The sequence below is a fragment of the Eucalyptus grandis genome, chromosome 1 (genome assembly GCF_016545825.1).
Source record: "Eucalyptus grandis isolate ANBG69807.140 chromosome 1, ASM1654582v1, whole genome shotgun sequence".
Taxonomy (NCBI): Eukaryota; Viridiplantae; Streptophyta; class Magnoliopsida; order Myrtales; family Myrtaceae; genus Eucalyptus; species Eucalyptus grandis.
In genome coordinates, this window is record NC_052612.1 from 8,274,855 (window position 1) to 8,286,170 (window position 11,316).

At 40.1% G+C, this 11,316-nt stretch overlaps 1 protein-coding gene and 1 pseudogene across 1 annotated transcript; one reads left to right on the plus strand and one right to left on the minus strand.

The window, feature by feature from the left end:
- Positions 1-6,021: 6,021 nt before the first annotated feature.
- LOC120295254 lies at positions 6,022-8,725 on the minus strand (annotated as a pseudogene).
- Positions 8,726-8,923: 198 nt separating this feature from the next.
- On the plus strand, positions 8,924-10,731 carry LOC104430277 (GTP-binding protein SAR1A). The gene is given in 6 exon segments (XM_039318238.1): positions 8,924-9,087; positions 9,395-9,524; positions 10,414-10,441; positions 10,444-10,581; positions 10,584-10,616; positions 10,619-10,731. Coding segments are annotated over 6 exon segments (606 nt in total).
- Positions 10,732-11,316: the final 585 nt, after the last annotated feature.

The following is an 11,316-nucleotide window of genomic DNA, read 5'->3' on the forward strand; positions in this document are numbered from 1 at the left end:
AGATTACGATATCCATTCAAATAATCCGTCGTCTCGCATCTTAGATTAATGGATATCTGAATCTTGATGAGGCACTTACTCAGATCAAACATAATAATAAAAAAATGATCCGTTGTCTCACGGATCAAATTAAAGATTATCGCAATCTCAGACAACGCAATTATTCAATAATAAGTTGAGATAATTAAAAAATGATCCGATATCTTTACGGATCAAATTAATAATTGAATCAACTTTATCAATAAGCTCTAATTGAATATGCTTAATATCACGTATCATATAACAATCAATCCAATCCAAATTAAGGAGTGAAATATTCCATTTGTTTTGGATATAGATCGTTACCTAATTCGAACACGCATAATCTGGATCGAAATCGAATCGGATCATGGCTTGTGGATGATGCTCGAGGGAATCATTAGGTGCTTGACTAGCCAAGGTGGTGGTGTTCATCGGAAAGCTTTGATTAGTTCGGAACTCGCTGAGGGTAAGGACTCTGAACTCTCTTTTATTATTTCTTCTTCGAGGGTGCTCTGCATGTGGCCAACATAAATGGATCCTGAGGAAGAAAGTCAAAACATAGTGGAATATAGATATCAGATAGAGATGAAGAATCGGTATCCTCTTCATCCATCTTTTTGCCCTTACTTCTCGAGTCCCTCGTATGTCGTGGGGTCGTGCTTCGGCCCAAGATTCCCTCAATGAACCTACAAAATAGAAACGTGGTTGGATCGGTGTCTCGAGGGAAAGCGATAGCTTCGTCGAAGATCTGCGGGGCTGCTGGTGTGGGCCGGTGTCGTCGCGGCTGGCTTTTCGTATGGGACGCCTCGGTCGGCAATAGGAGGTGTCACTGTTCTGGAAGCTTCACGAGCACTCTGTACAGAAGCTTCCCCTCACGATTTTTCCTCAATTCAGTGTATGGTCATGTCTTCAATTGTGCGTGGCCCCCTGCTCTGTGGTGTCCCAAGTGTGGACTTGTGCATGAATTCTCGCAGAGAGCAAAAACAAAATTGATAGTGGGATGTTGATGTAGAATAGGCGTGAAAGCCCACGATGACCGGGAAACTGAACCCGGGTAACAAGCGAAAACACGAAAATAATTTAAATAGCGAAATAGAATCGCACGTAATCAAACTAAAAAAATGCTTGACTTAGCTTTGCGATTGTCGTCAATGTCCATGAAGCATGATGAATGCGAGATGTCAAGAGGGTTGCACTATCATTGACGAAGAAGAATCAAGGATCGCGATGAAATGATGATGACCAGGTGATGACGATCATAGTGGTCATGGATATCATAGGAGAGCTTTTCCAGATGGTCCATATCATGTCTAAGGGTGTGTACCTCCTTTTATAGCGAAGAGTCTTCCACGTATCGTTGGAAAGTCTGGATCCGTGGAGCCAATTGATGATCCCTTGGGGAATTGCTGAGCTTTGGCTTTGATTTGTCACCAAAAATTGATCGTGAATCTCTCTCATTTACTTCTAAATTAGCGCTCACAATATTTTGGTTTCATTTTCTGCTTCTGCTCATATTGCCTTGAACGTGTCCACATTTGCTCATCTGGCCAGCTTGATAATTACCTTTAATTTCCTCTCTCTCTCTCTCTCTCTCTCTCTCTCTATTCGGCTTTTCTTGCGAGTATGGCCAGGTGGGCGTTTATAGCGCTGGACCAATCCCGTCATTCTCTCTCACTATTCTATGACCAGCTCATTAGTTTCCTTTTATAAATTCCAACAACCCACACTTTCCACAAATGCCTTCATTTCTTTCCTCCGTTTTGTCTCTCAATTGCGCGCTTTCTTTTTCCTTCAGCCGATAGCTCATCATTTATCCCACGAATTCCTCCATGCTGACCGAAATTCATTGGAGAGAAGATTTATGTGATTGATTCGTTTCCTCGTGGAAATTGCGACCCCTAAGCATCCAACCGATTTTTTCGAATTTCCTATCTTTCTTCGCGTGTGCAATTTATCAGTCCCCTTCCTCATATCATGGGCGAGATTCATGGTACCTCATGAGGCTGAATAAAGATTTTTGCTAATCCATATAACATCAACCGAAGGTATCCCCTTGACATCATCATGATGTTAACTAAAATGATAATTATTGGATGTGGACACCATCAAGTCAAACATATCCATCACTAGTCCAATGCAAATGTAATAAAAGAAAATGCTCCTAAAACTATATATTATGCAATTTAATTCTAATATTTTTGTTTGGGGGTTCGAATTAATCCCTAATTTTTAATGCAATAAATAAACAATCGGATTGTCAAAATTTAGGTATCAACAACATCATTTACCAAAATCAGACAGGCTCAAAAATTATCTGTCGCAAAATATAAAGGGCCTAAACCTGAGCGACAACAAGCTACAGCTGACCAACTTGCTGCAGTAATGATTGAATGGCCGTCTCTCTAGCTTTTGCAGTCTGCAAAGGAAACAATAATTATATAAATCATACCATCAACCAACCATAGCCCAAGAACAACAAATAACGTGAAGCTCTACGGACAGTCTTGAGAAGTAAAATATTTTAGATGAAGCGAAAAAGAAACCAACGCAATTCTTTCATATCATTGTTGATGCCACCTACACCTAGCGAAAAGATTGACAGGATTTTTCCTAGAACCAGAGATTGCAAAACTCTTCAGAACTCTAGCCATAATCACCCCTTTCCCTCATGCCACCTTCAAAATTCAATGAAATCGACATATGTAAAGGCGATTTAAGATATGTATGAACCAAGTTTGCATCAGCAGCAGCCATTTTTCTTTTTTAGATCTCTAACTTAGAAGCATGTGAATTCGGAAACAATTTTATCATATTAGAAATCACAAGAGATGTATATAACGACCCAGCTCTAATTACACTCATCAGTAGAACACCAGGAGTCAACAGCCACAGCCTCGAGCAACGAATAACCCTTGTTTAGTTCTCACCATCTTCCTCTTTACCGTATATCGAATGACGTTACAGATGAAGATGAAACTTCCCAGCAGAAAAGAGCAGAAAATTGAAGATGAATGCAGCAAGACATGCATAATTTGAAAGAAGAGAGGACTGTCTTGCGTGCACTTCCACATGACCTTTCATCTCCCATGAAGTCCTTCCAACTAAGTAAAAAAACAAAAACTCACAATGAAGTTACAAACACCACCCCCCACAAAAAAAAAAACGAAGATTATGAAAAGAAAGAAAGAATGCAAGAAGGAGAGAGAACCGCTAAGTACAAAAAGAAAACAATCTAACTGACCCCGTCTTCTACCAAATATTTCCTTACAGCATGAATGCAGAAATGAGGCTGTACAAACAACTTGCGAATAAACAACTGTGATCGACGACCATGCAATTCAATTTGAGGCTACAATACATGTAGGATTAATCCTTTATGGAATATTGGAGACGTGATTTTGTAATAGGATTAATCACGTAGGTCAGATCAAAATAATCCACGACAAACGTTGCTAAGGGATGCTTTTCAAGAAGGATGCGTCCTACTCTCGTGCCATTGGAGACCCTACGCAATTAATCCTGTGGAAGCGCTCATGCACGAGAGAGGGAGAGAGAAAAATCCACAACTCTGAAGACGGGCCCCAGAGCTTGAGTCTTGTGCAGCTCCCGCTCTCGTCCGCAAAGAACATACACGCTCACATGCTCTCTCTCTCTCTCTCTCTCTCTCTCTCTCTCTCTCTCTCTCAATTATGAGGAGTCTTTAAAGAGAAAATTACCCCCAAAAAAAAATGATCCTAAGCTTATGACACTTGTGTCAATTTATCCTCGATGAATGTGGAGTATGATTCAAGAAATTTGCATTGTAAATAAATAAATTCAAACAAATTAAATGCCTCAATTTGAACAAAATTATTTCTGACCAAATCCAAACCACCCGTTTGACAGGCCTAATTATACCAAAGCCTAAAGTAGAAGAGTTCCCCAGACAAAACCTGCATTGCAGCACGGGGAAATTCGCTTCACCGTTCAACCTGAAGAAATAAACACTATACTGTCAAATATTTGAGATATGTGAGATGCCACTGGATGCTTTCCAACAGGTCCTAACTTTCACACGGTCGAATATTTGATAATAGATTGACACTTTTCTCGACCAACAAACAGAGGCTTCTCAAAAGACCAAAAACCCCGTCTAAGTATATACATATTATGAGGATATTCCCATCAAGAAGATTTCTAATACAAATAAGAGGCTATCCCAGTTGACATTGCCATCGGAGGGACAGAAACCAGCTGGGTGTCGCCTCCACAGAAGGCCTAGTATTTCGTTTAGGAATTTGGGAGACCTTGATACTGTACTGGGTTTTGGAGAGCGAAATGGTGCCACCAAGGGAAGTACCGATTCCACCTCCATCGCTACTCATTTTCTAGAACTCGTGTGCCTCTCTCGATTCCACCTCCGTTACAACCATTACCAATGATGGCCAACAAGCACAGCAAGCTACAACATACAGTCGCATTGAATCACCTACTGGGCAAACCCTCGCCTTGCAAGTCTCTTTGATCCCTAGAAGCCACCAGACGTCACAACCAAAGAGCCATATATTCTAGCCCGATCGAGGCGAAGAACAGCCCCAAGTCTTGCCATACTGGCGTGAAGGGACACTTAAACGCCATAATTTCGAAAAAGTACAATTAAGTGCCGAGTTTCGGAGTAAAGTAGAATACTTAAGTGCCACTCCAAAACCGCAAAATGGTGACGTTGTAATTTTAAAAACTTTAAATTTAAAAAAAATTTAAATTATAAAAATTATAAAAACTTAAAATTAAAAAAATTAAAATACTTAAAATTTAAAATAATTAAAATTTAAAAACTAAAAATTTAAATATGGATTTTTTAAAATTTTTAAATTAATTTTTTTAATTTTAAGTTTTTAAAATTTTAAGTTTTTAAAATTTTAAGTTTTTAAAATTTTACTTTTTTTTAAATTTTAATTTTTTAAAATTTTATTTTTTTAAATTTTAATTTTTAAATTTTAAGTTTTTTAATTTAAATTTTTTTAAATTTTTAATTTTTTAAATTTTTTATTTTAAGGTTTTTTTATTTTTTAAGCTTTTTATTTTTTAGAATATTTTAAATAAAATTAAGTTTAAATTTAATTTAATTAATTTTTATATTAATTATTTACACATCAAACACAAAACGACGTTTTTTTTTGCATTTTTCGCCACGTCGCCGTGCAAAACAACGCCGTTTTACACCCAACTTGCCGGAAAATTGCCACGTCAGCCATTTGGCTGAATTTTGGCCGGAGTGGCATTTAAATATTCCACCTTACTCTAAAACTAGCACTTAAGTGTACCTTTCCGAAGTTATGGCACTTTTAAGTGTCCCTCCGTGCCAAGCTTATAGCACTTCGGGTGTCCAAAACTCCCCGATCGAGTATCGAGCTTGAAATTTTTCCAGGAATAAGCATTCCCCTATGCACACATCAAACACCAGAAACTCTCATCAGTCAGCTTCTCTGTCATAAGACTCTCCATGCAGATTCTCTACGAATCTTGCTGATAAATCAGAATCGCAAAACGGACATACTGGTGTAACAATTACCAGTCCGGTGATCAACCATTGTCGAGTAACGGACATGGCCAGTATCTCTTTTTACCTGAAACATCTCAACTCTATTTGCAAACTGCTAGATTTATTTCCAGAACATGAGCGCGACAGCAAAAGAAGTTCATAAGAAGCACTGGAAATGCTCCACCGAGACAGATCAATCCCTAGAAAAAGAAATCAACGGAGAAAGATTTTCATAGTTCATGCTCAACGAGCAATATTTGGGTCGAGAGCTTTCGACCCTCAGAAAGACCAGAAATGCTAGCTGTATTATTACAAAACTTACAGTCCAGGCGAAGTACTTGTCTGTCCAGAAATCATCAACTCTCTAGGTGATTACGTTTCCAATATAAATGGAAAGCAATCAGTTGATTCAGTTTCTTTCTAAGAGAAGAAATACCGCATCAATACAGAACGTTTATTAACCCCATCAAATCAGCTGTCTAACTGATGTACTGCGACATCCACTTGAACCCCTCGCCATAGCCCATCTTGCGGACGACGCTACATGCGAACACCTCAAGGGGCCTAACAGTCTGATCTGCAAGATTCACTTTCCCTTTGCCAGTCGTCAAGCCGGTGAGCCCGAGATGATACCGCAGCTCATCCTCCAAAGCTGCATGTGGGATATCCATCTTGTTCCCGAGACCAAGGAAAGGCAGCTTAGCAAGAGCTTCATGTGAAAGGAGGGCATCGAGCTCCATCTTTGATTCTGCAAACCTCTCCTTGTCGCAGGCGTCCACCACATATACCACTGCATCCACCTAGAGAAGAAAGTGCGGAAGATCAATCGTTCGATATAAATCTCATTTGCAAATGTGTGCCGAAGAGCTGTCCAAGTTGAATTTGTAAACTAGATGACAAAAGGAGTAGAAAGTCATCAACTCACACATCGCTTCCAACCTAAATGAAATGATGGGACAAGAGGAAGCTTGGCAACATGGATACAGGAGCGAATGCCATCGATATGAACAAAAGTCGTTTGCCTCTATATGCACCTGCTCGAGTTAGAAGAGCTATGGACGATCCATTAATCCTTACTACATAGAGAGCCTTGCCCTCTCGTCCTCAGCAGATAATGTAAACTGTCATCTTCACCCTTATGATCTATAACTAATTTAGTCGACAGAGATAAGTCCTTTTTCAGCTTTTTCATGTGTACCTAGTTACCATTTAAGTTTTGATTCATGATGGCAACATATTTGACCTCATCAACGCTTGCTTAAGGATTTATAAGTACTTCTTCACCCCTCTCGTCCTCAGTAGATAAGTCCTTATGGTCTATAAGTCCTTTTTCGTAAACTAGATGACAAAAAGCATCCGACTACTCTCAGAGGAAAGAAACAGAGCATGCATCATTTTTTGCATAACCTCTAGAAACTATTACAGAATCCACGAATGAATCAACAAAATTACAGGCAATTATGGGACATCCGAAAACAGGAGCTTTCAAAGAAAAGAAACAGGGCAAAACTTCACCATGGCGTAGTACTCCAGCCAGACTCTACGAGTGATCTGGCGACCACCCAAGTCGAAAGCTCTGAACTTTATCTTCCCTATATACAGCTCCTTTGAAGTCGGGCTGCCCATCACAGAAGCACGTCAGAACCGTTCAGCTTACTTTCAATAAGCATGTATCCTCCTACATACGCACTACATATATCTACACATTATTAACTAAGAAATACACGAGAAACCCATATCTCAATAAGTGAGCAGTCAACTCACCAGACGAAATGAAGAAAGGAGGTTTGGAGAAACGAAAGGAATCGATGACAAAAACAAGAAAAGATAGGCAAGAGAAACTCTTGATCACGATAAGAGAAATAAGCAACTTCGGAACTGTGTATTTGTTGAGTAGGTCACTCCCAATCGGAGAGGCTTTGAAGTAAAATATGTGTGGTAATGAGTGTGTAAAATTAAAAAGAAAAAAAAAAGAAAGAAAAAAATCAAAAGAGATCGGGAGATAAATCAACGTGATCTTCCACATCCAGAAAATCAAGGAAGATTAGGAAAGAAATCAAAGTGATATTCTCATATCTACAAAATCACGAGAGATTATAAGATAAATCAACGTGATTTTCATATCATAGAATTTCAATTGGGATTGCATTTTGCTCCTATAAATAGGAATCCTCCTCAACGGAGAAGTATATACAAAAGCAATAATATTAGAGTAGTGTAGCGGAAGAAACAGTTTTCTTCTTTCAAGAAGCAGAGTTATCCCATTTTGAAGACAGAGATCCACCTTTGGTGAAAGTTGTATCCCATTTTGAAGTGTACTACGGTCCCGTGGTTTTCCCTTCACTTTGTGTTTTCCACGTTAAAATTATGGTGTTATTTACTATTCATCTTTATATCTTTCATTCAATATTTTATTCTATTTAATTTTCATGGAAATAGCAGTGGGAAAAAATTATCTGGACATTCTCCACAAATATGTTCTTTTCTTTTCCCCAACAATATTTCCATCGAGGAGAGTCTCTACGAATTCGAACGGAGGTACCTCACCCTTCAACATGCGAAGCAGGGCTATGTTATCTAGACCCAAGATCTTCCTTCTGGTGCAGACCCAGAGACGCCAAAGCTCCATAGAACTTATCCACCGGAGACATCATTCCCTCTATTTTTCTTCTTTCTTTACGACCCTTGGAGGAAGAAACAAGAAGCAAGCAACAAGTGCAAGAAACTAAATTCCGTTTAAAGGAACAAACGTTGAGCCCTGTTCTTGTTGTCAAACACTCCCTCTCAATGCGCCACGTGCATGGCTGAAGTGCGTTTTGGCAATGTTCAATTTTATGATTATTTCGTTAGACGAAATGAAGAGAGAAGGCCTCGAGAAACGAAAGCAATAAATGACGAAAACAAGAACAGATTGAAAAGACAAGTTCTCAATCACGATAAAAGAAAATGCAACTTCACGACTGTGTATGTCCATCGAAGGCAGTTTCTACAAAGTCAAACGAGAGGAGTACCTCATCCTTCAGCCTATGAAGCAGGGTAGTCTTCTTGAATTATCTAGTCCCAAGAGCAAGATCTTCGCTTCCTTCTGCCGCAACCCGGCACCATAGCTTCACGGGACCAATCCACCAGAGACATTCCTTCTCTGTTTTTCTTCTTCTTTACAACTGGAAACAAGAAGAACATAAGAAAGCAGAGAGCTTCGGAGCAAGAATTGGAATCCTGAAACTCAGCCCGTGAAAAATGTTAAATTTGCGACCTCAACAATCGAACGAGTATGTTTCACAGGCTGAGTTCCAGGATTCTAGTTCTTTCTCCGAAGCTCTCTGCTTTCTTATGTCCTTCTCATTTTCAATTGTAAAGAAGAAGAAAAATAGAGGATAGATGTCTCTAGTGGATTGGTCCCATGAAGCTCTAGCGCATCTAGGGTTACGGCAGAAGGATTTGCCTCTGGGGCTACGGCAGAAGGAAGTGAAAATCTTGCTCTTGGGGCTGGATAATTCAGGGAAGACTACCCTGCTTCATATGCTAAAGGATGAGGTATTTTCGTGTGACTTTGTAGAGATTCATGGACATAGACAGTCATGAAGTTACTTTTCCTTTTATCGTGATCGAGGACTTGTCTTTTCAATCTGTTCTTGTTTTCATCATTTATTGCTTTCATTTCTCGAGGCCTTCTCTCTATATTTCGCCCAATGAATTTATTACTTGACTCTTAAGCTTGGACAATCCCGAACATGGGTTTATAGTATATTTCTGAGTCTACAGTGTATGTAAATAGCATGTTCATAGGATGATAACATGCCCGTTGAAAGTGAGCTGAACAATTTCGGTCTGATTCCCTGATTGGCAAAGATTGGTTCAGCACCAGCCCACCCAGTTCCTGACTTCAGAGGAATTGCGTGTAGGGAAGATAAAGCTCAGAGCTTTCGACTTCAGTGGTCGCCAGATCGCTCGCAGAGCCTGGCCGGACTACTACACTAAGGTAAAGCTCTGCTCTTTTTTCCTCTCCTCTGAAAGCTCCTGTTTTCGGATGCCCCGTAATTGCGTGCCCTTTGGTTGATTCATTCACGGATTCTGTAATAGTTTCTAAATGCTATGCAAAAATGATGCATGTGGGGTGGATCATCAGTAGTCGGATGCTTTTTGCCCCATGAGTTTGGAAACGGGAAAACTTTTTCTTCAACCGAAAAACTAATTGCGGCCAAGAGAGTTCTTTGCAGGGTTGAAAGGTGGTCATCTACGACCACGACTGATACCAAATGTTTTCGGTTTGACTGGTGCAAGAAACTTCTCTTTTGGTTCTGCAGTCGTGTGAATGTAATGTGCACATTTCTCTTTCCTTTCACACGGTTTGATTTTTGCAGTTGGACTGATTCTGTGATGGGGACAATCTAGTTAAGATGGATGCAGCAGATATAATGCTTGAACTTTTAAGGATGTTAAAAAGCGTTGATGGGGCCAAGCATGTTGCCATCATGAATCTATGCTTAAAATGTAACTGTGTGAGCATGAAAAAGCTGGAAAAGGGTCGACTACCTTAGTGTGAAGATGACAGTTTACATTATCTGCTAAGGACGAGAGGGGAAGGCTCTCTGTTTAGGAAGATGGATCGTCGATAGCAGTTCTATCTCTAGAAGGTACATATAGAGGCAAAAGGCTTTCATTCGTATCGATGGCACTCGCTTATGCATCCATGTCGCGGTGCTCCCTCCTGTCCCATCATTTCGTTTAGGTTGGAGGCGATGTGCGAGTTGATGACTTTCTACTCCTTTTGTCATCTAATTTACGAATTTAGCTCGGACAGCTCTTCGGCACACATCTTCCGATGAGATTTATATCGAATGATTGATCTTTCGCACTTTCTTCTCTAGGTGGATGCCATAGTGTATCTGGTGGATGCTGCGACAAGGAGAGGTTTGCGGAATCAAAGAGGGAGCTCAATGCCCTCCTTTCAGATGAAGCTCTTGCTAAGATGCCCTTCCTCATGCTCGGGAACAAGACGGATATCCCACATGTAGCTTCGGAGGACGAGCTGCGATATATCTCGGGCTCACCAGCTTGATGAGTGGCAAGGGAAAATGAATCTTGCAGATCAGACCGCTAGGCCCCTCAAGGTGTTCACATGCAGCGTCGTGTGCAAGATGGGCTACGGCGAAGGGTTCAGGTGGATGTCGCAGTACATCAAGTAGAGAGCAGATTTGATGGTGTTAATAAATGTGCTGTTTTGATGTGGTGTTTCTTTCTTCTCTCAGAAAGAAACCGAATTAACTGATTGCTTTCCATTTATATTGAAACGTAAGCACATAGAGAGTTGATGATTTCTGGATAGACATGTTCTCGTTATATGAGGACAATGCATTACCATTCGCTTTTGTTCCACGTGTATTGTGTTGAGGTTGTCATATCGGTTGTGAAATAGGCTGGTAGTCGGTTTATAAGTATGAGGGAACGCTTACCTCTTGAGCTGCCTTTTGGGGTCGACAACTCTCGACCTAAGTATTGTTCATTGAGCATGAACTATGCAAATCTTTCTCTGTTGACTTTTTTATGGCGATATGTCTTGACCGAGCATTTCCATACTTCTTATGAACTTCTTTTGTGGTCGCAGTTTGCAGATACAGTACAGATGTTGCAGGCAAAAAGAGATACTGGCCTCTTGTACGTTACTCAACACGGATTGATCACCGAATGATTGGTAATTGTACATCAGTATATCCATTTCGCACATCCGATTTATCAGCAAGTATCGAAGAGAATCTTCAAGGAAAGTCTTG